The sequence below is a fragment of the Galleria mellonella genome, unplaced genomic scaffold (assembly GCF_026898425.1).
Source record: "Galleria mellonella isolate WM207_F2 unplaced genomic scaffold, CSIRO_AGI_GalMel_v1 utg83, whole genome shotgun sequence".
NCBI classification, from domain to species: domain Eukaryota; kingdom Metazoa; phylum Arthropoda; class Insecta; order Lepidoptera; family Pyralidae; genus Galleria; species Galleria mellonella.
Window position 1 is genome coordinate 3,001,936 of NW_026442162.1, and position 27,029 is coordinate 3,028,964.

Here is a 27,029-nt window from a genome sequence, read left to right on the forward strand (position 1 = left end):
TGGACTTATTTTTGACTTCTATTTAATTGCCTTATAAAGGCATGCAACTAAACTTTATTTCCATTAGCAACTAAATTTGATTTCTATTTGCTCAATGCTATATAATTAATATTCTTTTAATAATAATTAATTGGACAATAAAATTGACAGCCGACACTTCTGGTTATTAGACATATATCTGTTTCAGCCGTTAACTGTCCACTGCTTAACGTACCCTCCCCCATAAGTGGGAAAGAAGATTTGATTACATTGTCTTCATTACAATACACGCGTAAAGTAAGGGTGAACAGCTAGTTGATAACTATTATTGAACCAATAATTATTTATGAAATATAACAAGGAATCCTCATTATCGGCTTCCTGCACCTAACACAGTTATTTGTTGGTCGACGTAATATATTTATTATGTTTATACATATATGTGGAACATGCATACATATTTCTTACGCCTGTCTCCCATTAAGATAGGCAGAAACAATGAAATGCCAAATGCTTCGATTCAAACAAACTTCTGTCGCTTCCTCTACATTCATCAATCTTTTCAAACATGCTCGCAAGTTAAGAGTACTTTTATTTTGACCCTTCTTTAGCACATCGCTTATTTGGTCAAAATATACCGTCTAGGGCGGCCCCTACCGACATCTCTATTCATTCTTGCTTGGTAAATCTCTCACGTATTCTCCTTTCATTCACGTCTTAGCTCAGTAGGTATCTACTCTAAGCATATAATTGGTATTCGTATTAAATCTATGAAATAATAGAATTAAGCAAATACATGAAAATAAACTAAGCTAAAGAATATTGATTTTTTTTTTGCATACGAGCACAGCTACTGGTATACTCTCGTATTAGTAGTGGACTAGTGGTTTGTGTTAGGGCGGCCGTCCGGCGGTTACAGTAATTACAAAATTTAATATGACTACTCAGTCCCCTTGTTTCGCAAATCATTGTCGCTCATTAAATCCGGTGTACATTCGGCAACACAATTGTTTTTGTAATTTCATAAACTTACAATAAATACTTATTATGTTTAAAAGTTATGTTCATGTAATCGGATAACAAGAATTTAATGAAATATATGTTTGTCGTTTCTCTTGTAACAATTGTTGGAAACGACAAATATAGTTTAGTAAGTTTTTTTTTATACAACTTAGAATGACAAACAAGCTAACGGCCCACCTGATGGAAAGTGGTAACCATCGCCTATAGACATGAGCAGTACCATGGACATAACAGAGTATACTGTTTCGCCCATGATACCCCCCATGCGTTGCTATTCCTGAGGACTCAGGTGTTATTCCTCTGCACCCAGTAAATTCACGCCATACCCCATCCTTCAAACCGAAACACAGCCATGCAAACACAACTGCTTTACGGTTGAAACAAGAATAGGACAGAGGTACCCAAGCAATCGACTTTTGTACAAAGTCTCCCTCTGAAGAAGTCGCCGAAATGCGTAGAAGAATTTTAATTTTATTTCGAATGCGAGTCGATAGCATATAAATTACATAAGACAGTAACGGTTGTTGAAGTACACTTCATTATTCTATTCAAATAAATGTAGTTTCAAATAGCTGTAAGTAAATAAATAGATTTGACCAAATATATTACATAATGCCATCTAGTGGCAAATTAAACAGAACTTCTACTATAAATACCATAAGTATCAGCTGTTAACTATCCACTGCTGAATATAGGCATCCCTCGTAAAGGGGGATTTTGCCAGTTGGCAGGCTTGGCAATCGCAGTGAGGCTTTTTATGATATTTTAAGAGGGACGCCGCTACCCATCCGTCTAACATTAAGTTTCCTTAGTTGTCTCTTACAACACCCACGGGAAAGAAAGTGGTGGACTATTCTATGCCGGGACCTACACGGTGACTATGTACACTAGACAAGAAATAGACATACGTAAACATTGTTTTTATAAATACATATTATATACATAGATAAAATCTTATTCTTAATATAAATAGTACGGGAACTGATCTCATAGCCATTTGTAGGTGAAGCAGTGTTAAACTGCTACACAACCAAGGTCGCTGAAATGATTTTTGTCGCTATCTGTACCAAGGTATGTACAATGTAAATTGAATTAGTGGGCGTATACCGCGTCTCGAGCGTGTAGCAAGCTCCATGCTACACCGCGGCCGACTATTGCGATGGGCGACGTTACAAACATGCTAAATCACGTCCCAGTATAATTAATTAGGCGCCTGTGGAATTTTTGTAAAAATGGAAATTGTTAACTATCCGAGATTTATGACATATGTTCAGCCAAAAATATATTACATAAAAAAATGAAATTTCATTTCAGACTATATGCGGGAGGATTGAGAGATGAATTGTGAAAGTCGTTTTGGAATTCGCAATACGTTGGTTTCATATTTTTTTTTTTTTATAAATTACTATGTCAAGTTAGGTTACATATGGAATACTGTTCTCGCCTGTAAGCAGGAGCGGCTGTAGGCAAAAAAGTGGCTGTAGTCATCATATCGAAGAATTCTTCAGAACATAATCCGTTATAAAGTTGGCACAAGGTGCAGAAATAAGCAAAGTCTCGCAATAAATTAAAGGGCCCGTTAACCTGGAATCGTCGACAATTTTTATAGAATAAAATATACAAATTTTGGCTAACCTTTATAATCTTTTTTTTTCAATTTAACATAAATAATAAATTACATTAAAAATTTGCTAGATACGTAATTAACTGGGTGTCTGTTTGTGTGTGTGTGGGTCGCTGTTTGGCCGCGTTTGGCGCCGAGCGCGGCGCGCGGCGCGGCATTTGAAACAAAGGATGATTGCGCGCGAGTGACTTGCTGGATGCGCTTGCGCAGGCCCCGACAGCACCATGAAATCGGGGACACTCAGGTATTTAAGAGTTCCGTATGCAAATTAATATAGAGAATGCAACATTCTGGATATAATAAATTAACAGTTATAAGTATAAATAATAATACTAGTTAGTAAATAGCTGATTTTTATTTAACCGTATCAATTTATCTACGAGTATTAATTTAAAATACGCCGTGTAGTCCCGACATAGAATGGACTGTCTTCGTCTCCCGTGGGTGTCGTAAGAGGCGATTAAGAACACTTAATGACCGAGGGATGGACAGCAGCGTCTCTATTAAATTATCACTGAAGCCTGTCATTGCTAAGCCGCATGCCAAGCGTGGAAACTATTGGTAAAACTCTGCTTTATGGGAAAGCCTATGTTTAGTAGAAAGTTAAGGGCTGATATCATGATGATGAATGTCATTTCTCACTCTTTTAATCAAAACACAACTTATGGGGAAGGCCTATGTTCAAGAGTGGGCAGTTAACAGCTGATATCGTCATCATTTCAGCCGCTATTCGACCACTGCTGGACATAAGCCTCCCCCATAGGCCGCCATAAAGAAGGGTCTTGAGCCACTTGCATCCAGAGACTCCCTGCAATGTTTTTCAGGTCGTTACTTCATCTAATGGGGGGTCACCATGCGATCGCCACTCAAGAACCTTTCTTCCCCATCGGTTGTCGGTTCTTCGAGCTATGTGACCTGCCCATTGCTACTTCAGCTTATTTTGGTTCTTTTGCGGATATCCTCGTTTCGGATTTTATCGCGCAGAGACTCCGAGCATAGCCCTTTCAATAACCCGCCGAGTAATCTGAATCTTTTGCTTTCACGGCTGATATAATATTAACTAATGATAGTCCTTATTCTTATTCTAGTACATTGAGTACGCAACCCTAAATATTTCTCTAATCTCAATCAGTCGGCGTATCGCTTACAAAGTAGGTACAACAAGCTACTAATCTATTTATTGATTCAATCGTTCCGTACGTTTCGCCCATAACATAGAGCGAGCAAACAACGGTAGTGGCCAACAAAAAGTATTCTATTGTTGTGGCTCTCTATATAATAATGTTGGTGGTGACTCGCTGTTTTGAATGCCCGCCTACTTAATATTGCGGTACCGTCGGTACAGTAGTCGTTCAGTGATACCCATCGTAATTATTAATGTTATTATATGAACACGCTGTATATAAAAGAGCAAATAATAAAATAGGCGACTGCTAGAGGCGCTTGATGTAGTTTATTATTATTTTTTTTATTTAATCTACTGAATTAAGTGGCTTTGTCCGCGAGTAACATTAAAAAAAACTATTCTGTGTTAACTTAAAATATAGTCAATGTACTTACTTACAATGTACTTATTTAAATCGGTTGAATTGTTTACGCGTGATTCAGTTACAAACACCCTGACATCTAAATATTCAGATATCTTTGCAAACGATCATAAATTATTATATTCTATTTAAAAGCCGTATGTATGATTACATTTATTCACTAGCTCTTATCCGCAGTTTTGTACGCAAGCTGTGCTGTTTTTAATAGTTAAAAATGTATAGTTATGAATAAATATTTAACTAAATAATACCATATTCTGTATACTAAATATACAAAATTTTATCCCCTATTTCCCCCCGTAACATGGGAATATTCAAAATCCTGCAACGCGTTCTTATCCATTTATACTCGATGATTGAAATTAAAATTTTAAACTTTTTTTTTAAGAATAAACACTTGTATTGAAAAATCTTTACTTATTGGACACTTACATTATAAAATAATCCCATATTTCAAATTTCAGCTTTCTAGACTCAGCAGTTTTGACTATAGATTAATAGCCAGTCAGGACAAACGTTATTACTCTTATAAGTATAAAAAAATATTATATTTTAAACAGGCTAATGTGACTGACTCGAGCCTTTTTTCTATCCCACTATGGCGCAAATTTTTAACCCATCTGATAGTAAACGGTTACCATATGGGCGCCTGTAAATCGAAGCTCACCGTCAACAGCACATGGTCATTGTCAACACCAAAAAAGTCTTATTATTAATTTTTATACAACCTCATAGGTCTTTAAAAAACATCATCAAGAAGTTCCCTTCACAACTCGAGTATTCGCGAGAAGAAACTCCTCTAAAACTCCAATGTCCACCACCATTTAGCTTCTAGATCTTAAGGATAAATAATAAAAAGCAATGTGATGATGTTTACCTGTATTTTTACTCTATTATATCTATAAACCTTAAGTGTAGATATTTATGCCTCAGTTAATGACTATACACATCTGAACACTGTCAATTAGAATAGACAAAATACGTAATACCAATCCTTATACACAAACAAACTCACTTTCATATTTATAACATTAGTTATATTATAAATGTAGAAGTGAATTTGTTTGTTTATTTGTTACCTCTTGGCGGCTTAAATTTGATATATTTACACGTACTATTTGTGATCGAGAAAGATATAGAGTATTTATTATCCAAGTCAGTGGACATATTCCGGTCACACGGACGAAGACAGATGTAAGAGCTAGTGTTCTATAATTATAGTTTTGATTGTGGTTCATGAAACAAAAGACACAAGAGGGGGGTCTCTGTTAACATAAACAAAACAGGAATCGATGTCCAAGATTAAATAATCCGACAAAAATATCGAGACATCCCGTGTCTTCGGAGTTAACAATTAACCCTTCCCTAAAACTTTTTAGGCTCATAAATCCTAAGTTTCCTTTACCCTCCGCCCTTTTTGTATCTGGTAATGAGTGCATTACCATACAAATAGATTCAGTTTTGGAGCGCGGTATAATTGAGTCCGGCGTCCCGCTGGCTCGGCGACTTTGTGTGCGCCGGCGCTTATAGTGTTGCCATATGATCCGAATTTAGTGGAACATTTCTGGAAAGAGACAGATATTATTGATACAAGAAAATTATTATTGAACTATATTTAATTTTGTAAGTATCTATAATAGTTTATAAGGGATGATAGGCTCTACCTTATCGTTTTTATTAAACTAATCTAATCCTTAAACTAGTCCATTCTAGACTTCTTTGATGCCTAAGTATGATATATATATATATATATATATATATATATATATATATATATATATATATATATATATATATATATATATATATATATATATATATATATAAATATATAAAGTATAATAAACCCGTAAACGTTGACCATGATATCGACATCTTTGGTAATTCTTTAGTGCAGTTTACTAAGACTTATTAATAATATGGATTGGTAGTTAGGTCTTTTCTAATTGTATAATTGTTAGTTAGTGTACATTGACGCTTATCTGTGAGAGCTGTATACACCTTTGATGTGTTCATATGGCCTTAAGCTTGGTAGTGAAGAGTAAGATTTTTTTGTTCAAACTTAGATTTAAATATTTTTTTAATAGTAGTTTAGTAGTAGTTTTCTCTTTTACTTACTAATAACATTGTATATTGTCTACTTAATTATTGTGAGCATATTGTTGGTGTGTCTTTTATAAATAAATAAATAAAAATATTTTAGTCAATCTAAATTGTTATCTACTCTTACTTGATGCAAAATCTGATAATGACTATCTGTAGTGGATGAAGAAATGTAATCACTTTCATAAGACTATCAACACTGTTAGTAACAACGGTTTATAGATATGACCATGTACATACTTATTACTCAATTGGATTTTTTTACTAGTAAATTTAAATTAATTAATTTACATTTATCTTATTATATAATATGGTTTTTTTTACACAACTTAGAATGGCAAACAAGCTGACGGCCCACCTGATGGAAAGTGGTAACCGTCGCCTATAGACATGAACAGTACCATGGACATAACAGAGGACTCAAATGTTATTCCTCTGTACCCAGTAAATTCACGCCATATATATGTACCTTTTATATACCTTTCAAACCGAAACACAGCCATACAAACACAACTGCTTCACGGTTGAAACACGAATGGGACAGAGGTACCCAAGCAAACGACTTTTGTATAAAGTCTCCCTCTGGTAAAATGTCTACAATATATATGTACAATATCACATACTCTTTTATATTTACATGACCATACTTCAAAAACCTTCAATTTTATGTCATTCCCATTCCAATAACGGCGGTGAAAAAAGAAAATATATTTTATGTCCTGCAATATCATTAATGCTGGCAATACTAATGAAATTGACTGCAATCTAATACGTGAATGCATTCTCAAATATTGGCTAGCGATGATTAAATGCACTGTGAAGCTAGTGATTCAATATTTGTAATGCGAACATTGTAATTAACAGCAATCGGCGTATGCTCATATGGTTATTGGAAAATGCAGTTAATGTATATTACAGATTGATATCAATTTTGTTCCCCGTTGCAATTACTTAGTTACCATTGCTTAATACAGATAACGTTTGACCTATACAAGTGTCGGGTGTTGTCATTCGTGGCGCGACATATGTTTAATTCTATGTTTTACTTTTTACAATGAAATTGAATTATATATATAGAATAGCTCCGAATAGCCTGTATGGGTACGTTGCTTACCTATTCTTAACAAAAGGAAACATAAATTAAGAACTTACGACGTAGAAAGTGATAATATTCTCTATCTACGACTTGCGAGAATAAATAGAAGAAAAATAGCATATGATTGATTTCCTACCAAAAGTTAGAGCGTGTTTCCAAAATTCTTTGAAGAAAGTTAAATCCATTAGATAAATACTTTTAATTTAATTTCTAATTTTTAAAGTATAAAAATTCTTACCGCTTTACTTTGAATATTAATTTTAACCGACTGTTCGAGTAAAACAAATAATACTAATATATAACAGTAGCCCGCGGCAAATGTGCCGGATTGCGCCCTAACTAGAATTTATAACTTGTACCTCAGATGTAGATACGGCTACTAAATATTATGAATCCTTAGTTAACGTAGGGTTGCCTTTAAATGCGTTTTTTATTTATGGCTGTATTAATTAATTAATACTATTACAATAGATGAAGAATAAAATCATTATCATATCAGCCTTTAACTGTACACTGCTGTACATAAGCCTTCCTCTTCGGGAGATTTGCCAGTAGTTACCTTGACAGACGGGTTGACAACCGTAGTTTGGCTTTAGAGATACTTTAAGAAGGACGCTGCTGCCTATCCCTCACCCTCTCTTAGTCGCCTCTCACATTACCCACGGGAAAGGAAGAGGTGACCTATTCTATACCACACAGCCATAAGAAAATCATCATAATGACAAGGATATAAGTAGACCGTCGGGGTCAAAAATGTATAAAAATGCAAATATTATAATTATGTACACTAGACATGATGAAAGTACGAAAAAACTATCAAGCTTAGTTATATCTAATGCCTATACAAATAAAAATAAATCGGTAAATATGTCACTAAGCACAAATTAACTCAGTTATTAATAATTATAGTTGAAGTTCATAGAAGGTTTTCGTTTATTTATTTGTTTATTTAATTTTTAACGTACAGTAAAATTCTATGTACATTTGTCAGATTTAACACCGGACGATGTTCTCTACCAGTCAACCATTGGGCAAACTGAGAAATAAATATGCGGTGCATTATTGAATAAAGGAAACATAAAGTCATACTTAATATATTGATATAATATAAACAATATAATATTTATAATTAGATTAAAATAGACATACATATTTGTAATTTTCTATTTTTTTCTGTTTAATTTACAAACAAACTGTTCCTGGCTGATAATTCAAACAATAGCTTTTGAATTTCTGAAAAAAAAAATCACATCTGTTTTATCAATAATCATCAATAATTAATAACAGAAACTTAGTAGATACTAAGATAAACAATATAAGATTTTATTTACAGTCTGGCTTAAAAAGACAGCTTCGTTCTTACATACGAGGTTTTCGTATAAAAGTTTTTTAAAAATTTTATTTTACAATTACAGGTAAATCAATTTTATCCCCTTCAAAGTACTCCCCCTGTGACATAATGCACTTGTGCCAACGCCGTTTCCACTGTGAGAAGGCTCCTTGAAAATAGCTTTTTTTATCTCATTTATGTCCCCCAAATGCCGCCCCCGAAGTACCAATTTGGTTTTTGGGAACAAGAAGAAGTCACACGGGGCCAAATCCGGCGAAAAGGGGGGGTGTTCGGTCACCGTAATGGAATTTTTACTCAAAAACTCACGGACAACAAGAGAGGTGTGGGCAGGGGCATTGTCGTGGTGAAGAATCCAACGCCCCTCTCGCGCCAATTCTGGACGAACTCGTGCCACACGAGCTTTGAGGCGTCTGAGCACATCGACGTAGGATTTTCCATCAACTGTCTGGCCTGGAGGGACGAATTCTTGATGGACAAAACATCGAAAAAAACAATCAACATTGTCTTGACATTTGATGATTTTTTTGTTCGTGGTCTCTCTTATCGAATTAGATCGGCAAAAATTTGCCATTCTTGCCGAGTTTCGAGAGAAACTTGATTACGACGCGCTGCTCTTCAACGGAAGCGGGCTCCATGCCGACGGGGTTTCGTTAAGAGGTAACTTCACAGATGGCGTGACAAGCCAGTTCGCACCGCACGGCGGTCAGACCAGAACTGAAGCATTGTTAGGGACATAAGGAAGGGGTCCTGCGCTTACCTGGCCTCCCCACTCCTCTTTCTCGCATTCCAGAACACTTTTATACGAACTTTCCGGACAGACCTTAGAATACGGGAATAGCAACAGTATCCTGAACACGCCTCTAAAAAAATTAGATAGTTCTCTCATGAGAATGCTAGCCAAGAGGACTAGATCATTATTAGTAATTAAATATTAACATAGTTTTTAGTATACTACTAACAAAAATGGGTCCAAGTTGTCTAAAATAAATCATCATCTTCCTACCCTTATCCCAGTTATTATTTGGGGTCGGCGTAATATGTTTTCCTCTTCCATTCTTCTCTATTCCCAGTCATTTCCGCATTCACTCTCATTCTGGCCATATCGTCTTTCACACAATCCATCCATGGCTTTTTAGGTCTTCCTCTGCCCTTATAGCATTCTATCTACATTCATTCTTAATACCTTCTTTAAAATCTTTAAAGTTGTCTAAAATAAATAAATAAATTAAAATTAAAATAAATTCAACAAAAATATCAATATTGTTTCAGACAAATCACATTACACACAAAAAATTACAGGCGCGTTAAGAATCTCCTTTCTTAGAAAGTGGCCGAAGAAAGTAATTTCTTGCCATACATCCCTATGCTCTTAGATATGTATTTAATCATATTCCTATATACACAGTCAGCATTAATTCTAAAACCACTCGACAGTACGTTATCTCAATTTATTCCTGCGGCAATACCATGACAAATGGGTTTGCAATTATTCACATTGTATATTTTAGACATTATGTTACTAAGGAAATGGATCTCTTACATCCAATTAACTGCCTTTGACTAATGATTAGCAATTAAAATAAAATAAAATTTATTACCAAATAACAATTGTATTCACGAAATACATAAATTAAATAGAGAAACTGTGTATCACGCGGAAGAAAAACCTCAATTTATTAATTAAAATTAGAAATTACTTAATTATCAGACAAAATTTTTAAAGAAAATATTTTTAATCACCGTATAAGTCCCGAAATAGAATAGACTACTCTTCCTTACCCGTGAGTGTCGTAAAAGGCGACTAAGGGAAGTTAATGCTAGAGGGATGGGCAGCAACGTCCCTCTTAAAAGATCACTAAAAACTAACTGCGAGTGCTAACCTGCCTGCCAAGCGTGGCAACTACTGGTAAAACTCCCCTTCTGGGGAAGGTTTATATTCAGCGGCTGATATAATGATGATGATGATGATGATGAAGATATGATTAATATACACAAAGAAGATATAAAACAGTTACAATACAAAGTTAACAAATAATAATTCAAAGCAAATTTTTTTATTATAATAACAAAAGTGTAGAGTAAAGACTAAAAAACCGTATTAAAATAGGGCCATATTCAATCAAGGGCTGACATAGGTATAGAGTTGGAAACGTGCAGATGAAGCATTTCGTATATTTTCTTAAAAATTCTTACATATATTTATTTTTAAATATCTGCCAAAGTTTGTTGTTAACGCTGGCAAGGCACCAGTAAGGGATGACAGGTGAAGATGAAGCTAGTTGGCTCATCGTGATGAATTTTGAAAAAGGGCTGCATGAAATTCGACGTAGCTGGATATATTGTTAGCAATTGAGCCGATAGTCAACGTCTTTTTTTTAATATTTCTAGTGAAAACCAGAGGGAGACTTTGTATAAAAGTCGTCTGCTTGGGTACCTCTGTCCCATTCGTATTTTCGTCGTGAAGCAATTATGTTTGCAAGGCTGTATTTCGGTTTGAAGGATAGGATATGACAATGAAATTATAGAATACAGAGGCGTAATCTTAGTCATCACGAATGTCAACGCATGAAGGGTATCACAGGAAAGACAAACAATATATTCTGTTATATCTATGATACTGTTCATGTCTACAGGCGACGGTTACCACTTTCCATCAGGTGGGCCGTGAGCTTTTTTATTATACTATGTTTATTATTATTATAATTTCCATAAAAAATACTTTATCAATATTTGTATGTTATGACACAAATATGTGATATCGGGCCGTGTGGTACTGGCATAGAATAGGTCATCCCTTTCTATTCCGTGGGTGTCGTAAAAGCCGACTAAAGGAGGGCAGGGAGCAGCGTCCCTCTTAAAACATCTCTAAAATCTGACTGCGCCTACCAAGCGTGGTAACTACTGGCAATACCTCCCAAGGGGGAGGCTTATGTCCAGCAGTGGACAGTTAAGGACTAATATCATGATGGTGATATATAAAATATATAAAATGTATCATTTTATATAAACTCTAAACAATGTTATAGACTAAATTATATCTAGCTAGTGCATTAATTAATCATGAGGCTGATATAATTAATCACTCTTAATTGGGATTTCTTATACCTTACTTTTCTATCTATCAAGATAATTTTCCCATAATCAAGTATACGGTAAAATTTCCTTTTTAACTAAAAGCGTTGAAGTTACTTATAACGACTTTGTAAAAGGGGAAATTATAGAGATTATGGGCCAAACGTGTGGCAGTGTGTGCTGTATCAATGAGCAATTAGAACTCATTAAAGTAAATCGATTGAGGGTAAAAAGTCGCGAGTTTGTCGTAATTGACGACGAAAAAGTCGCGAGATTCTCGATTATTATGCGATATAACCGGCATGGGGCGTGTGGCCCCGCCTACAGAGGCGTAGGGAGGGACACGCGACTGCCATGGCAGAGGAGGTAAGAGGACCAGTCGCCTTCGCCACCGCGGACTTAGTGCGCGTTTTAGCGCTACTAACGCGAATTCGCGTATTGCAAAGCCGACGGTGAACGCTACGTGCTTCCAATACGGAACTGGATATTTGTATATTATGTAGATGATATTTTATCAAGTGACTAATGTGTTGGACCATTCAAATTTAATATCTAACAAATCGTATTATTTGATGCATGATATCAGTATCGCGAATCAAATTATGCAATGCACCTGCACCTTAATACGTGACGAGGTTGTAGCAAATTTATCTTGTGATAAATAATAGTGACACAAAATTAAAATGCGTTCCAATTTTGACGTTACTATCAAACTGTCAAGGTGTGACTAAAATGTCAAACGTAAACATAAACACTGTTCTAAATTTAAAAGTCTTCAGTGCTAGCAATCAATTAGAAAATGGACCTTACAACACGGCGCGGGGAAGCGGATGGAACTGTTCCACCGGATTCGGTACATTTAAACGGAGCGGAGCAGATGTGCCGCGAACTAGTGAACGGAACGGACATCGGGTATGACGTCACGGGGGTAACCACGGAAGTGACAACATCACGGAAGACGAACTCGTTCAGTATAAGGAATTTGGTTGGCGGAGATGATTCGGAACGTTCAGCCGACGGGAGCACGAACGTCAACGATGGTAAGTTATATTTTTTTAAATTTATGTATCTACATACTTATAAATACTGAAAACAATTCCAGATAATTGAATGAATATATTTTTTTTATTAGTTTTAAATACTTATACACTAAAACAAAGTATGCATTTATTACATTTCTTTCTAAATTTTCAATAATTCTTTTGTTGTTTATAAAAAAAAAATAGTCATAAAACAAATAATAGGAAATTCATGTTTTTATTGTTTTTTATTATAATTTTTAAGTTGTTTTAAGTTAGGCCTACTGTTTTATACATTGCTATCATCATTAAAACTTTTTGTAATAGGTATATTACTTATACAGGTTGAAGAAACTAAATTACTAGAATATTTTATTAACAAGATTAATAGGTATAGTGAATAATCAAAATCTCTCCATAATTAGTTTTCATTTATTTAATTTTCTTTGATATCACAATCAATTAATTACTACCCAAAATTAATTAAATGTAGAGTTTGTTATCGTACTGAAACAGTAGAATATAAGAAGAAGAAGATAATAAATTACTTTGAATGTTGCAGCGTAGCACTTAATACTAATGTGAACAAATAATAAACATACAATCTCACTGTATCACACAATGCGTCACTTAAGGCAATGACTAAAATAAAAACTCTTCAATATTAACTTTAGATTTATTATTAAATTTCACGGAGAATAAATTCCTCAAAGGATTTATAGAAAATGCATCGATTATGTTATATATGAAATTTTCAACATAAAACATGGTTACATTTCTTCAAGTGTTTTGAACCAATCAAACAAATATTATTGTTTTCATTTGTATAAACTGTCTAGTGCAAATGGGCTAAGAGTATTCAAAGAATCGTTTATCGCTCTAATGTATTCGTGATCAGTTTTATAGTTAGAAACTAAGTAATAAGTTACAGTTTCATTTTTTACTTCCAGTTCTTTTAATTCAATGCTCTATATCTTTATCTGTGGCTTCTGGATTAAAAAAATATATATATTACAACTATGTATATCACAAATATTCCTTATTACCAAACGCGGCAAAATATCTAAAACGGGCACTGAGTTACGTGACATTATATCTTTTAATTTGCAACAAACAAATTCATATTATATACATTTTGTGCTAATGTTGAAATGTAACTTTATAGTTGAGCTATGCGCATACATTGTTGTTTGCAATTAAAATAATTTGCTAGACTCATCACACAAAGCAATAAAGTTTTATATACATTTTATTACTATTTTAACGACATTACTGATGCAATTACAACTTATTCTTGTATTGTGAAGGCCGGAATCTGTGATACATTGTTAACGTAACATACTATACCACTTGAGCACTAAAATTAATAATACACATTATTGTGAAGACATTGTATCAAAATACTAACACGTTTATATATGTTTTTTTAAATACCACTATTAATTTATTATTATATTATAAAAGTTACATACAATTACTGTTAAGTTATAAAAATAACAATAATGTCTTGTGTGATTAAAATAAAATTGAAACATACAAGGTTTGAACTAGCACCATACCCAGGCTAATTCTTATAGGCACTATTTCTTTTTATTTTTATTTCATGACGTCATTGATTTCCAACATAATTAGAAATATATAAAAGCCAATTTCTTCGAAAAGCGCATATATTATTACTACTTACAATGGACTTGAAAAAGGAAGTTATTAATTCGACTGTAATGTTATGTAGGAATGTATAATTACGCGATATCTTCGCCAATATTAACCGACTATACATATATGATTTTCTTTTAATTTTTTAAAAGTCTATTATATTAATATAAACAAAATCTTATTACGTTTATCTCTACTTTTATTTAGTTTAATAATAGGCATTAGTTCAGTACTACAGATTTCATAGACAATGGAATATAATAGTGATAGAGCAACTTTGTAAGTACCTATGATGCCTATATTTGTATATTTGTTAAAATTCTTACGTAACTACACGGTACAATAACCTTAAAGGTTATAAAGATCAATTGGTTGCAGGTGTTTCTTGACTATTATTTGCGACTAAATATGTGGAAGACTTTATAATGAATATAAAATAAAGAATTATAGATAAAGAAAGAAAGAGAGAATAAAGAAATAATTGCTTTTATTGATAGGAAAATTATTACTACTACACTCGTAGTAAATAAATATAAATAGATAAATAGCTTTAGTAACATCAAGATCAGACATATACTCATACGTCTGATCTTGATGCATTTACTTTTAAATTAAACGCTTTTAATTTATTTTTATACTTTACCCTGGACTTGCTTTGGAAAATACAAAACAGGGAACTCAATTATTCCTATTTTAAAATAAATTAACCCAATAGGCAACGAGATTTATATATAAATTATTTTTAAATTTAGAACACAGAGACGCATTTACAATTAGATTTAACAACAAACATTTTTGATAAAAAAAAAATAGCGTCAACAACCTTAATAAAATTCAACTGATTGCAATATAAATTTACCTATTAAAATCAATTCCAAACAATACTGCATATTACTTTTTTAATCTTCTTTTTTTGACTTTTGCATAAAAGATGTCGGAAGTGTATTTATTTATTTATAATTTAACTTTGCGGCAACTTTATTCAAGTAAAAGTAACCGTATTCAACAGGAATAAATTTGCATGTCCTTTTCCAATCTCTATCCGAAATATTACATAAAATATGCCATATATACCTACAATTAAACATACATTCATAATTAAAATATTAATTGATATGATCACAATCAAATATTTCGACAATTTTCGAAATATCCATTTCTGAACGACCTGAGAAATGAATACGAGACGTCAAGTTCGCTGCCGTACACTCTAACCACAAGACTATTAGGTTACAGTTCACGTAGGTTATTTAACTCTGCCATGGCGTTCCTCGTACCAGGTCTGTGACGTCACGCACCCCTAACTAGGCGCTTCCGGACACAAATTGGTTTAGGGCAAGCGGTAGCGAATTGCTGGAAAGCGACTCGATACAAATGCTCAATACATTATCGAGGCAGGTGGAACGCTTTATGGTGAATAGCTTTACGATCGTCCACAGTGAGCCATCTGTCTACTATGTGGCTGAACTACTACGTATACAAGTTATGTACGTATAAAAAAAATAACATCATTTGTGTAACAAAACTATTATTTAATAATAATCTCAATTCGTTACAATTTACATAAAACTAGTGATCCGACCGATCCGGATTATTTATTTATTTACACTTTATTGCACCATTTATAAAATAGTAAATACATTTAACTGTAATAAGAAATGATACAAAAGGCGACCTTATCGCTAAGCAATCTCTTCCAGACAACCTTTGGATAGAGAACATTGAGAAAAGAAAGAAAGACAAAGGGTAGGTGGCGCACTATTATATATAAACAAATACATACATAAACGTACACATTATTAGCATGAGTAGACAGAATTTTCGAAAATCCAATACATAGAATAAATAAAGTTACAGACAATTCAATTGATCGGTTATTTTATAGCATTTTATATGTAATTCTTTAGATTGATATAACTTTTTTTATTTAAAAACCGATTGAAATAAAACAGACATTAAATGTTATGTGAAGTAAACCGCGTTCAAATCGATAAAGCCGTTTCTATGAGATTAGCGTGCACAGACGTTTAGACAAACAGACATACAGATGAACACACAAAAAGAAGAAAAATCTTAAAATCATTATTTGGGTTCTATTACGTTCATAAAGCCCCCTTATAATAGTTTTTATATATCTGCTACGTACAGATACCAACCAATTACGGTTTTATTATATGTATTGATGATATAACTATTAGGGGTGGGTAATGAATGAATATGAAGCGATATGTTAACTTAGGATCTTAATGAACCGGGCAAGGTGATGAGGTGCTAATTGAAAATCAGCGTTTCTACTTCTACAGGAATTTTAAGCTGCATTGGCATCCTTTTTCATTTCAATAACACTGTCAGAATTCAACTAGACTTTATTATAATATATGTATATAAACTTTTTCTATATATATTTTTTAATGTTGTTATTACTTGCAGCCTAAATGTATGTATGTAACTGTTGTAGATTATTAAAACAAAATTTCATTCATTTGTTATTATTTCATTATCATATCATTTATTTATATCTATTTATTTATATCTTTCTTTAATCTATTTATTTAATCTATCATTTCATTTATTATATTTATTTATATCTTTTAATTACAGTATCTGTTTACTGTTACAGTAACGATTATGTTAAAAGTCTGTTATCTAAAAATTTATATTGGATAACAAACTTTTAACATATTCGATAATAGATATCCAACCAATATAAGCAATATCGAAATGGGTCATCGCCCATATCTAAGAAAAAAGGTTCTCGCCTTTTTCCTGCCATCAATGTTTCAGAAGAACCCAATATATAGATATCGAATCGGTATTCATGTTGCCCATGAATAACTATGGTTTGTTGTAATATAAATAAACGAATATTTGACTCAACTTGACTCAACCATAAGAATGTCTGCTTGTGTCTAATTTGAAGTAGTAATGGGGGAAAAGGGATTGTTAGTAAAGGGATTTAACAATATATTTACGTTTCCAAAATATAGTCTTACTAATATAAATGTGAAAGTGAATTTATTTGTTACATTATAAAAACTATCACTTATATCAGTGAATCTGTATATTTTTTTCCAAAAAGACATGGGTTAAAAGACGCTGAAAACATTCGAATGCCCCATGCTCTTATCGTGGTTCAGCTGTCAAATTACTATGGAAGGGCCTAACTTTGTCACTTTTCGTGCTATATAGAAAAAATAATCAATTTACTTCTAAATCACTCTTTTCAAAGTACGCTAATAATTTCCATTTAAAAGTGCATAAAAAATAAACATTTAATATTTGTTTCATTACCTACTTGTGAGGCATGGGAGAGCTGTGACAATTTCAACAGTCGGAGTTAACACAAAATGCACTCATGCATATCTTAATGGTCCACTTTCGTAACATTAAATTACTTTCAGACCAGTAAAAGTACTTAATATGCTAAAGAAATTTATGTACTTACACTCTACCCAATTTGAAATTTAATTGCTCACAAGAAAGGGCATCATAAGTCACGTAAAAAATTACAAAAACAGATACTAAAAGCAATCCAGAGGGAGACTTTGTACAAAAGTCGATTGCTTCGGTACCTTTGTCCCATTCGTGTTTCAACTGTGAAGCAGTTGTGTTTGCATGGCTGTGTTTCGATTTAAAGGGTGGGATATAGCATTGAATTTACAAGGTATAGAGGAATAATACCTGAGTCCTCAGGAATGACAACGCATGGAGGTATCATGGGCGAAACAGTATACTCTGTTATGTCCATGGTACTGCTCATGTCCACCAGGTCGGCCGTCAGCCTGTTTGGCATTCTAAGTTGCATAAAAAAGGTGTCTTAAAACATAAGAACATTGAATTTAATTGTATACTAAGTACCGCGTTTATTAATCTAATTATATGTAAACATATCTATCTATCTATCCTATTTAAGAGCCGCGCTCTTATCGGTGGAGCTCTTGCCACTCATTACGATTTTCAGCGAGCCTCTACACCTCTTGATACGACACGACACCAACTCCTTCCTTGATCTGCCTGATGCAACTATATCTCGGTCTCCCTCTCCCCCTCCTTCCTTCTATCTTACCTTCTATTGTAATGTTCATAAGTTCGTCGTGTCGTATCAAGTGTCCCAACATTTTTCCCCTTCTATCCTCAATAGTTCTAATAATTTGTCTTTTTTCCTTAACCCTATAATGTAAACATAATAGTTACTTTAATAATTAAGAGTTTACTTATTTATTATATCATCATAATTGCTGCTTAGGTTCAAGTGTCAGTTTAATAATAAACAAATCATAAAACTCGTGACTTAGTTAGTTAAAGGGAATTATTATGTTCATTGTCAACAATGATGGAATAGATTATATTTCCGTGTAGTGGTGTTGTTATAAATAAATTAATAGGTACTATTAAGCCGTGTAAGCATAGAATAAGCCATCCCATTCATTCCCATAGAGCTCGTATGAGGGAACAAAAGGAGCTTATGGTGGGGGGCCCATTCCTCCAGCAGCGTCCCTCTGGGGGGAAAGAGATTGTTAATAATGGGTTCTAATAGCCTTATTGCTAGCAATAGATATACTCTATTAGGTCGACTTCCACGCGGTTCCCCATGGAAACCATCGTGGTTAATTCTTGTTAAATTCTTCACGATGGGCCAACTGACCTGCTTTCATCATCACCAATCAACTATCACTGGTGCCCCGCCAGCGTATACCAATAGCGCAGGCGGGGCTTCCATTCCATTTTCATCCACTAACTAACAAGCAGCATCCATCTCAAAGCATCAGGAAAAGCCAAACTGCAGTTGTCAACCCGCCTGCCAAACGTGGCACCTACTAATAAAACCCCCTTATGGAGAAAGCTATGTTCAACAGTGGACAGTTAACGGCTGATACAAACTGCACGTATTGCACAGCGCCATCTAGTTTCAAACTAAACAGAACTCGTAGTATAAAAAATATATATATATACATATATACAGCAAGAGAGAAGAGGCATATCACTCACCACTGCATGAAAGTAATAAGAAATTAGCCACGCTTACATATTCGGCACACAATTCAGTGACCCAGGGATAGTGGCCCCCGGAGTTGAGTAAAGGGGTTCATCCCGAGGTCTCTACCTTACTCTTCCACCATAGAAGAAGGTAAAAAGACCTGTCATCGTCGTGTCTACTTGACAACTGACAGACATTAGGTACATATAAACTGAATTAATATTTTCTCTGCTATGACACAGTATACTCTGTTATATCCATGGTACTGCTCAAGTCTATAGACAACGATAGCCACTTTTCATCAGGTGGTCTAGGCGTCTGTTTTTGTAACTTACCATAGGGAGACTTTGTACAAAAGTTGTTTGCTTGTATACCTCTGTCCCATTCGTATTTCAACCGTAAAGCAGTTGTGTTTGCATAGCTGTGTTTCGGTTTGAAGGGTGGGATATGGCAGTGAATTTACAGGGTACAGAGGAATAACACCTGAATTCTGAAGAATGGCAACGCATGGGGGGTATCATGGGCGAAACAGTATACTCTGTTATATCCATGATACTGCTCATATCTGTAGGCGACGGTTACCACTTTCCATCAGGTGGGCCGTCAGCTTGTTTGCCATTCTAAGTTGTATAAAAAAAAATTTAAATTACATTAAAAATTGCACTAAAAATACGAACTTTATTACACTTAACTTTTGATATATGTATATATCTACGTATTATTTTTATAGTTTTTCTTATCACGTCACATAAATATTGAAATGAAAGTGTTTTGACCCTAAGCAAGTTGAGTATTACAAATTAACGCAATTAAAAAGAAATCCCCTTATAAATAGTCTTATATTGATGAAGTCGCTACTATTCTTGTTTCATTGTCCACAATTAAACAAGTTCTCCAATCAAGCTACTTGTCACACGTCACAAAAACCTTCGGAACGTATACATGAATATTAATCATATTGTAGCCCCGGCGATATGATACTCAGATGTGCCTTGTATATTAATTGGAATTCTTACTTGTACTCGCATTGTCACAAAGTTATACACTAAATCAAAAGTGTATATTATTTATATTATATAATCTGTGAAAAAATATTAATAAATAAAAATACCTATGATCATCATTATCTGCCTACCCTTATCTCAATTATTATTTGGGGTCGGCGTAATATGGTTTTATCTATATTACTTTTGGATTTGACTTATAGTTCTACGACCGGCCGCCTGCCTGACTTCAACCCTCATTGGGAATGCATTTGTTGGTGGTTTCCGCCGCAGGGTTTGGAGGAAAGGATTGAGGAAAGGAATAAGGGACTTAAGTGAGAATGGGGAGGGGGGGGGGGGGACACGGAAAAAACTGGGACATTGCAGCGGCTCGGGAGGCCAAGTCGCATACCCGTATGCCCTTATTTTAGAATTGGACAGATTTCTAGAGAACACCCCTGACGCATAAAAAAAATATCTATAATACGTAGGGAACTTCATGGTCGAGGGATGGGCAGTAGCCTCCCTCTTAAAACATCACCAATGAACCACTAACTGTGGTTGCCAAGCGTGGCAAGTACTGGCAAATCCCACCAATAGAGGGAGGCCTAAGTTCAACAGTGGAGATTTAACGACTGATATAAACAATAATGGAAGAAACAGACTATCTGTTCGGTTTGAGTAGTGGGATGGGTATGGCAGTAAAATTATAGGATACGGAGTCACAACGCTTTAGACCTCAAATGTAGAAAAAGGTAACACGTCAGGTAAGTATATATGGGTGTTTTTTTTAATGGATGATAATGGAATAGTAACCCCACCCGCGCTATCGGTTTACACCGGCGGGGCACCAGTGAAAGATGATAGGTGAGGATGCTGTGTTATGTCCATGGTACTGCTCATGTCTATAGGCGACGGTTACCACTTTTCATCAGGTGGGCCGTCAGCTTGTTTGCCATTCTAAGTTGTATTAAAAAAAAGGTGTGACGGTTATCACATTCCATCAGGTGAGCCGGCAGCTCGTTTGCCATTCTAAGTTGTGTATAAAATAAAATATTTACCTACCAACTATATAAATCGACCGTAATTTCATATAATTTTCATTGCTCAAGCAACAGACACATTACAGAGTAAACGTTGTAATCAGATAAAAAGGTGTATTTACCTAACGCCATGTTCAATTTATTAATCTACAATCGATACTAAACTCGAGTTCATTACAATATAATTAATATGCAGTTTACTCGACAGTTACAGGAACGATTCATAATTGTACAATGGAGCAGGTGTTGCCGATACAAAAATATAATAAATTACAATGGTGCGCTGGCAATACCGAATTTTGTGTATAAACTTACTACTTAAATTACCATCACCCTTTGTATTAAAATGATTTTATATAAAAAAAATATGCTTATGGCTCTAACTCGTAATGAGGTGGTCAGTCAGAAGCATATGTCAACTATTATTATTATAAGCAACGTAACATACAATAATACTTACATTTTGCCGTAGAAAAGTAAAACTAAAGTACTAAAATCAAAATTAAAATCAAATATACTAAGAAGTAAGCCTACAGCTGGCTTCTTTACTGTGTTATAATATGACTGCTAACATTTTTCCCTCGTAGTTAGGATTTTTAATTTGATTAATTACATAATATTCGTAATTAAAGTAATTATTACCTGTAAGAATTTATTTCTTAAAAAAGCTTCACCTCTTTTTAAAAACTATATGTATTCCATTTATGTACTCGTATATCGACATTTACAACATATATTTTATTATGTACTTTGGGTTTTTGTTAAAAATCTGATTGATTTCAATAATTGAAACATTAAAAAAGTCAATTATAATAAAAATAATACCCGTACTCTACTACGATTTACCACCACAATAACATATCAATTATTAGTTTGTAATAAAACCATCTCCGGGTTTGAAGTGAACACGTTATAATTACAACGTATCGCTTGAAAAACCTTCCATTTACGATAATACCAAGCATTTTACTTACACTATCCCGCATTTATAATGAGAAAATACACAGAATTAAGCAACGAAACCACTCTTATTAGACCCATGGCGTAAACCATTATAAAGTGTTAATGTATAAAGAGTCGCAAGTGTCTTTTTATAGTGGTTTAATAAGGAGTTTCAAGCAAAAAACAATGCCCGTTTTGATAACTTTTCTATAGAGGCGTAATAATAAATGAAGTTTATAGAAAGGCGTAAATATAGGTATAAATGTACTGAAGCAATAATGTCAGTTATTATGCAGATGCGCGCATAATTATCTAGGCGTGTGGGACCAGGGTAATGTTGGAAATGAAATGCAACTTTCTTATTGTGGTTGTGAACAATTTTAATATAATCGTTACAGGTAATAGAACTATTAGATATTGCAAGTGTAATGTATGGAGGCGAATAAGTAAAAACATAAATTAATAATTATGTAAAAAATAATTGTTTTTATAAAAATTCACTATTTAAACCAATAATATCATAAGCTGAAATAACAAAGTGTTGCTTACCACTTTCCTTTTGTTAAGCCATCCATTTGGTTGCTAATCCAAATTGCATATCAAAGTGGCAATGAATCGACCACATTGATTTAAGAAAGTGAATTACAACTTCTTTAAGTCTATTAAGTAAATTGTTCAACAAATCCTGTAACGTTGGTGCAATAAAGTGTTAAATAAATAAATTTGACACATAAATAAATAAATTTGGCACATAAATAAATAAATTTGACACATAAATAAATAAATTTGACACATAAATAAATAAATTTGAACCATAAATAAATAAATTTGACACATAAATAAATAAATTTGACACATAAATAAATAAATTTAACACATAAATAAATAAATTTGACACATAAATAAATAAATTTGACACATAAATAAATAAATTTGACACAAAAATAAATAAATTTGAATCATAAATAAATAAATTTGAACCATAAATGTCACAACTTCAAAAGTAATATTTCCAATTATATTCTATTACTTGTAATTTTGTTACTATATTAAAATACTTACCAGTAAGTTAAATCCAACCCAAAACATGCGTCACTATTAGGATAACCTGTCCTGCACTGACATGCCTCAAAGTAATAAATCGCTGCTTAAAAATTCTAAGAATCCCAACTATCTTTACAAACAAGCGTACAGAATTAAAAACAAACCTTTAATACACAGAAATGTTACCTCTAAATAAAGTGCTGATAACTTTACAAATGACTTATGTTTCTGGAATTTAAAGTACTAGTGGCGAACGAACGAATTAAGACTTTATTCCTACGACGTTAAAACAGATTCCGTGTTGTGTCTTACAAATTGTTTTACGGGGTGACATGGAAATAAAAGGATTTAAAAGTGAGAGTTATCACGGGGACCCATTAGAGCGCACGCGCGGCCCCACAGACGAAAAAAAAATTAAAAATAAAAATATCAAAACGTTTTGTACGGAACGCCATAAAATAATGTCATCAGACTGGCACTTGATGGGGCTACTTCTGTCCTACATGGCGTAGATAACGGCTAATGAAGGATTTTTACGATTTTGAAGAAATCTTTATCTGAAATGGTTTCGCTTGGCGCCCACTAGATGGCAATATTGGGCCACGAGTTAATGTTACAATTTCCGATTGCCCATATATTGTATTATTATAACGGTTATAACTCTTTACTTGTTCCTTTTATTGTTGTATGTAACTGGCTTTTACCCGCGGCTTCGTCCGCATTACAGGAATATATTTACTGACCGGGATAAAAAGTGGTCTATATCCCTTGTAATTTTTTTAAATTATTTTATCAGCCGATAACTGCCCACTGCTGAGCATAGGCCTCCTCCATAAGGAACGTTTTGCCAGTAATTGCCATGCTTGGCAGGTGGATTGACAACTGCAGTTAGGTTTTGGTAATGTTTTAAGAAAGACGCTGCTGCCCATCCTTCGACCATTAAGTTCGTCGCCTCTTACGACACCCGCGGGAAAGAAAGGGGTGGTCCATTTTACGGGAGGACCTCACGGTAACTGGAGTGATAATTGCATAAAACAAACTCTTCCGCTTTATCAAATTAGTATAGATAGATAAACTTACTTACGTGTATAAAATGGCGTTAACTTTACTTATAATTTAAAATTGTAATCCACAAAAAAAAAAATTTAATACTAGCAAAATCAGTTTTAATTTAAAAACTAATCTGCTGAACCGATTTTGATATAATTTCTACGAAACCAATCTGTATGTCCTTTCAGATAAAAAAAAATAAATCGCTTTACAAGTGACGGAGTTACGAGGTAACAAACATAAAAAAAAAACAACCGAATAATATAAAATTGAGAATGTCTTTTTTGAAACCGGATTTTTTTTCATGGGTGAAAATGGAATGGTAATCCCACCTGCGCTAACGGGATACGCTGGCGGGGCACCAGTGAAAGACGATAGGTGAGGATGAAGCAGGTCAGTTAGCCCATCGTGACGAATTTAACAAGAATTGTTCACGATGGTTTCCAGGAGGAACCACATGGAGGTTGACCTAATTGGGCATATTGCTAGCAATAGGGCTGTCAAACTCCATTGCTAACAATCCCTTTCCCCCCTTTTGAAACCGGTTGAAAAGCTACGAAATACATATAAAATAGACTAGTTTTCTTTTAATATTGGTAACATAAAACATTATTTACTATTGTGTAGTCTAGTCAAAGTAGATATGTACCTAAATGGATAGTTATTTATCTGAGGATCTGACAGCAAAATTATCTCATACACATTCATACATCGCTCGTCGCATGATTGCACTTTTCTATTGTCGAATAATTCCATTAATCAAATGTAAATTAATGAAGGCCATAAAATACAAGAGTTTCGCTAATGGCAATACAATTTATAATATCATACCCTTATCAGTCGTTAACTGACGCCTGTTGAACATAGACCAACCCTATTGAAGGATTTGCCAATATTTCCCCCATAGACTGCCATAAAGAACAGTCCTGAACCATTTGCATCCAATGACTCCCTGCAATGCATTTCAGCTCGTCACTCCATCTAGTGGGGGGTCGTCCTACACTGCGTTTGCCCGTACGCGGTCGCCGCTCAAGAACCTTTCTTTCCCATCGGTTGTTGGTTCTTCGAGCTATTGCTACATCAGCTTGCTTATCCTTAGGCTAGTTAGGCTTTGGTGATATTTAAATAGGAACGTTGCTGCCCATCCTCGACCATTAATTTCCCTTAGTTATCTCTTAAAACACCCATAAAGAGACGTTAATAGTATGTTAAAATTACGAATAAATTTCTGTTATTCGGGATTATTAAAAACAGGGTCGAATCCTAATGTACAGGTATCTGAATTAAATGTAAAAAAAATCTATTAAATGTCTACTTATTTTAACATTAAGAAAGTTTAAATCTTCTCGCCATGTAGACGCTAAACGTATATTATATAATAAAAAAAAAAAGAATAATAAATACTTCTTAATATTATGAATATGAAACTTTATTTAGATATTTGTTTATACAGTTTATATATTTAGTATTAATATAAACCTACGTGGTTTCTGAATGCTAATGTAACATTTCTGTAACTCTGTATTTTTGTAATAATAATTAAAAAAAAAATTTAATCCTACTTTACTTACTGGAAGAGAACACTTACAGAGTTAAGCTCGCCTGTTATACATCTTTATTTAATATATATTCTATGTTTGTAATTTTTTGTGTACAATAAGGAATAAATAAATAAATAATCTTTTGGTAACTTTTATACAAAATAAGTATATATTTTTCCACATAAGAAAGCAACTTTAATCGATTTAACGCACATATAAATGACGAAAAAATGTTTAATAGATACCCTACAAAGACTAATTTCGTAGATATCCTAATACACTGTATTAGGGGAAAAAGGGATTGTTAGTGATGGAGTCTACCTGACCCATTGCCAGCAATACACCCTATCAAGTCTACCTCCACGCGGTTCCCTCTGAAAACCTTCGTGATTAATTCTAATGGAATTCGTCACGATAGACTAACTGACCTGCTTTCATCGTCACCTATCATCCATCCCTCACTGGTGTCCCGCCAGCGTATACCAATAGCGCAGACGGGATCACCATTCCATTATCATTCATTAAAAAAAAACACGACATTGTTATATAAATATTTATCGAATTAAGAACCTCCGCTTAAAAGTTCTTTCAAGTCATGAGTTAGAAATACCCAATTATTTATTGAATTTAAAAACTCGAATACAGTATTAAAAAAGTTTTCATTTAATTGCATGTTTATAAATTTAAATAACGAAGAAGCAATTCCGCAGTAATTGATAACTGCCTAGTTCCCCATTTGGCAAACTGCATTTATCAATACAATTAATATAACAATAACTAAAAACTTTAATTAATTAAAAAAAAAGAATTCGTCAGGAATTCCATTGCAAGAACTATAAACGGCAATTATATCGTTAAATAGTGTAGTAGTGTCCCAATAAATTAATGAACAAAAAATATTCATTAATTTCTCGCTGCATTGTTTATTTGCCTGGGACTTATTAACAATAATTAGGTGCAATTATAAAAATATCATGA

At 33.7% G+C, this 27,029-nt stretch overlaps 1 protein-coding gene across 1 annotated transcript in view; it reads left to right on the forward strand.

The window, feature by feature from the left end:
- Positions 1 to 12,184: 12,184 nt before the first annotated feature.
- The window catches only part of LOC113513417 (homeobox protein aristaless-like), an 83,710-nt gene continuing 68,865 nt past the window's right edge, over positions 12,185 to 27,029 (forward strand). Inside the window, exon 1 of the mRNA XM_052901903.1 lies at positions 12,185 to 12,835. Coding sequence (XP_052757863.1) covers positions 12,595 to 12,835 — 241 coding nt within the window. The 5' untranslated portion in view covers positions 12,185 to 12,594. The remainder of the gene's footprint in view (positions 12,836 to 27,029) is intronic.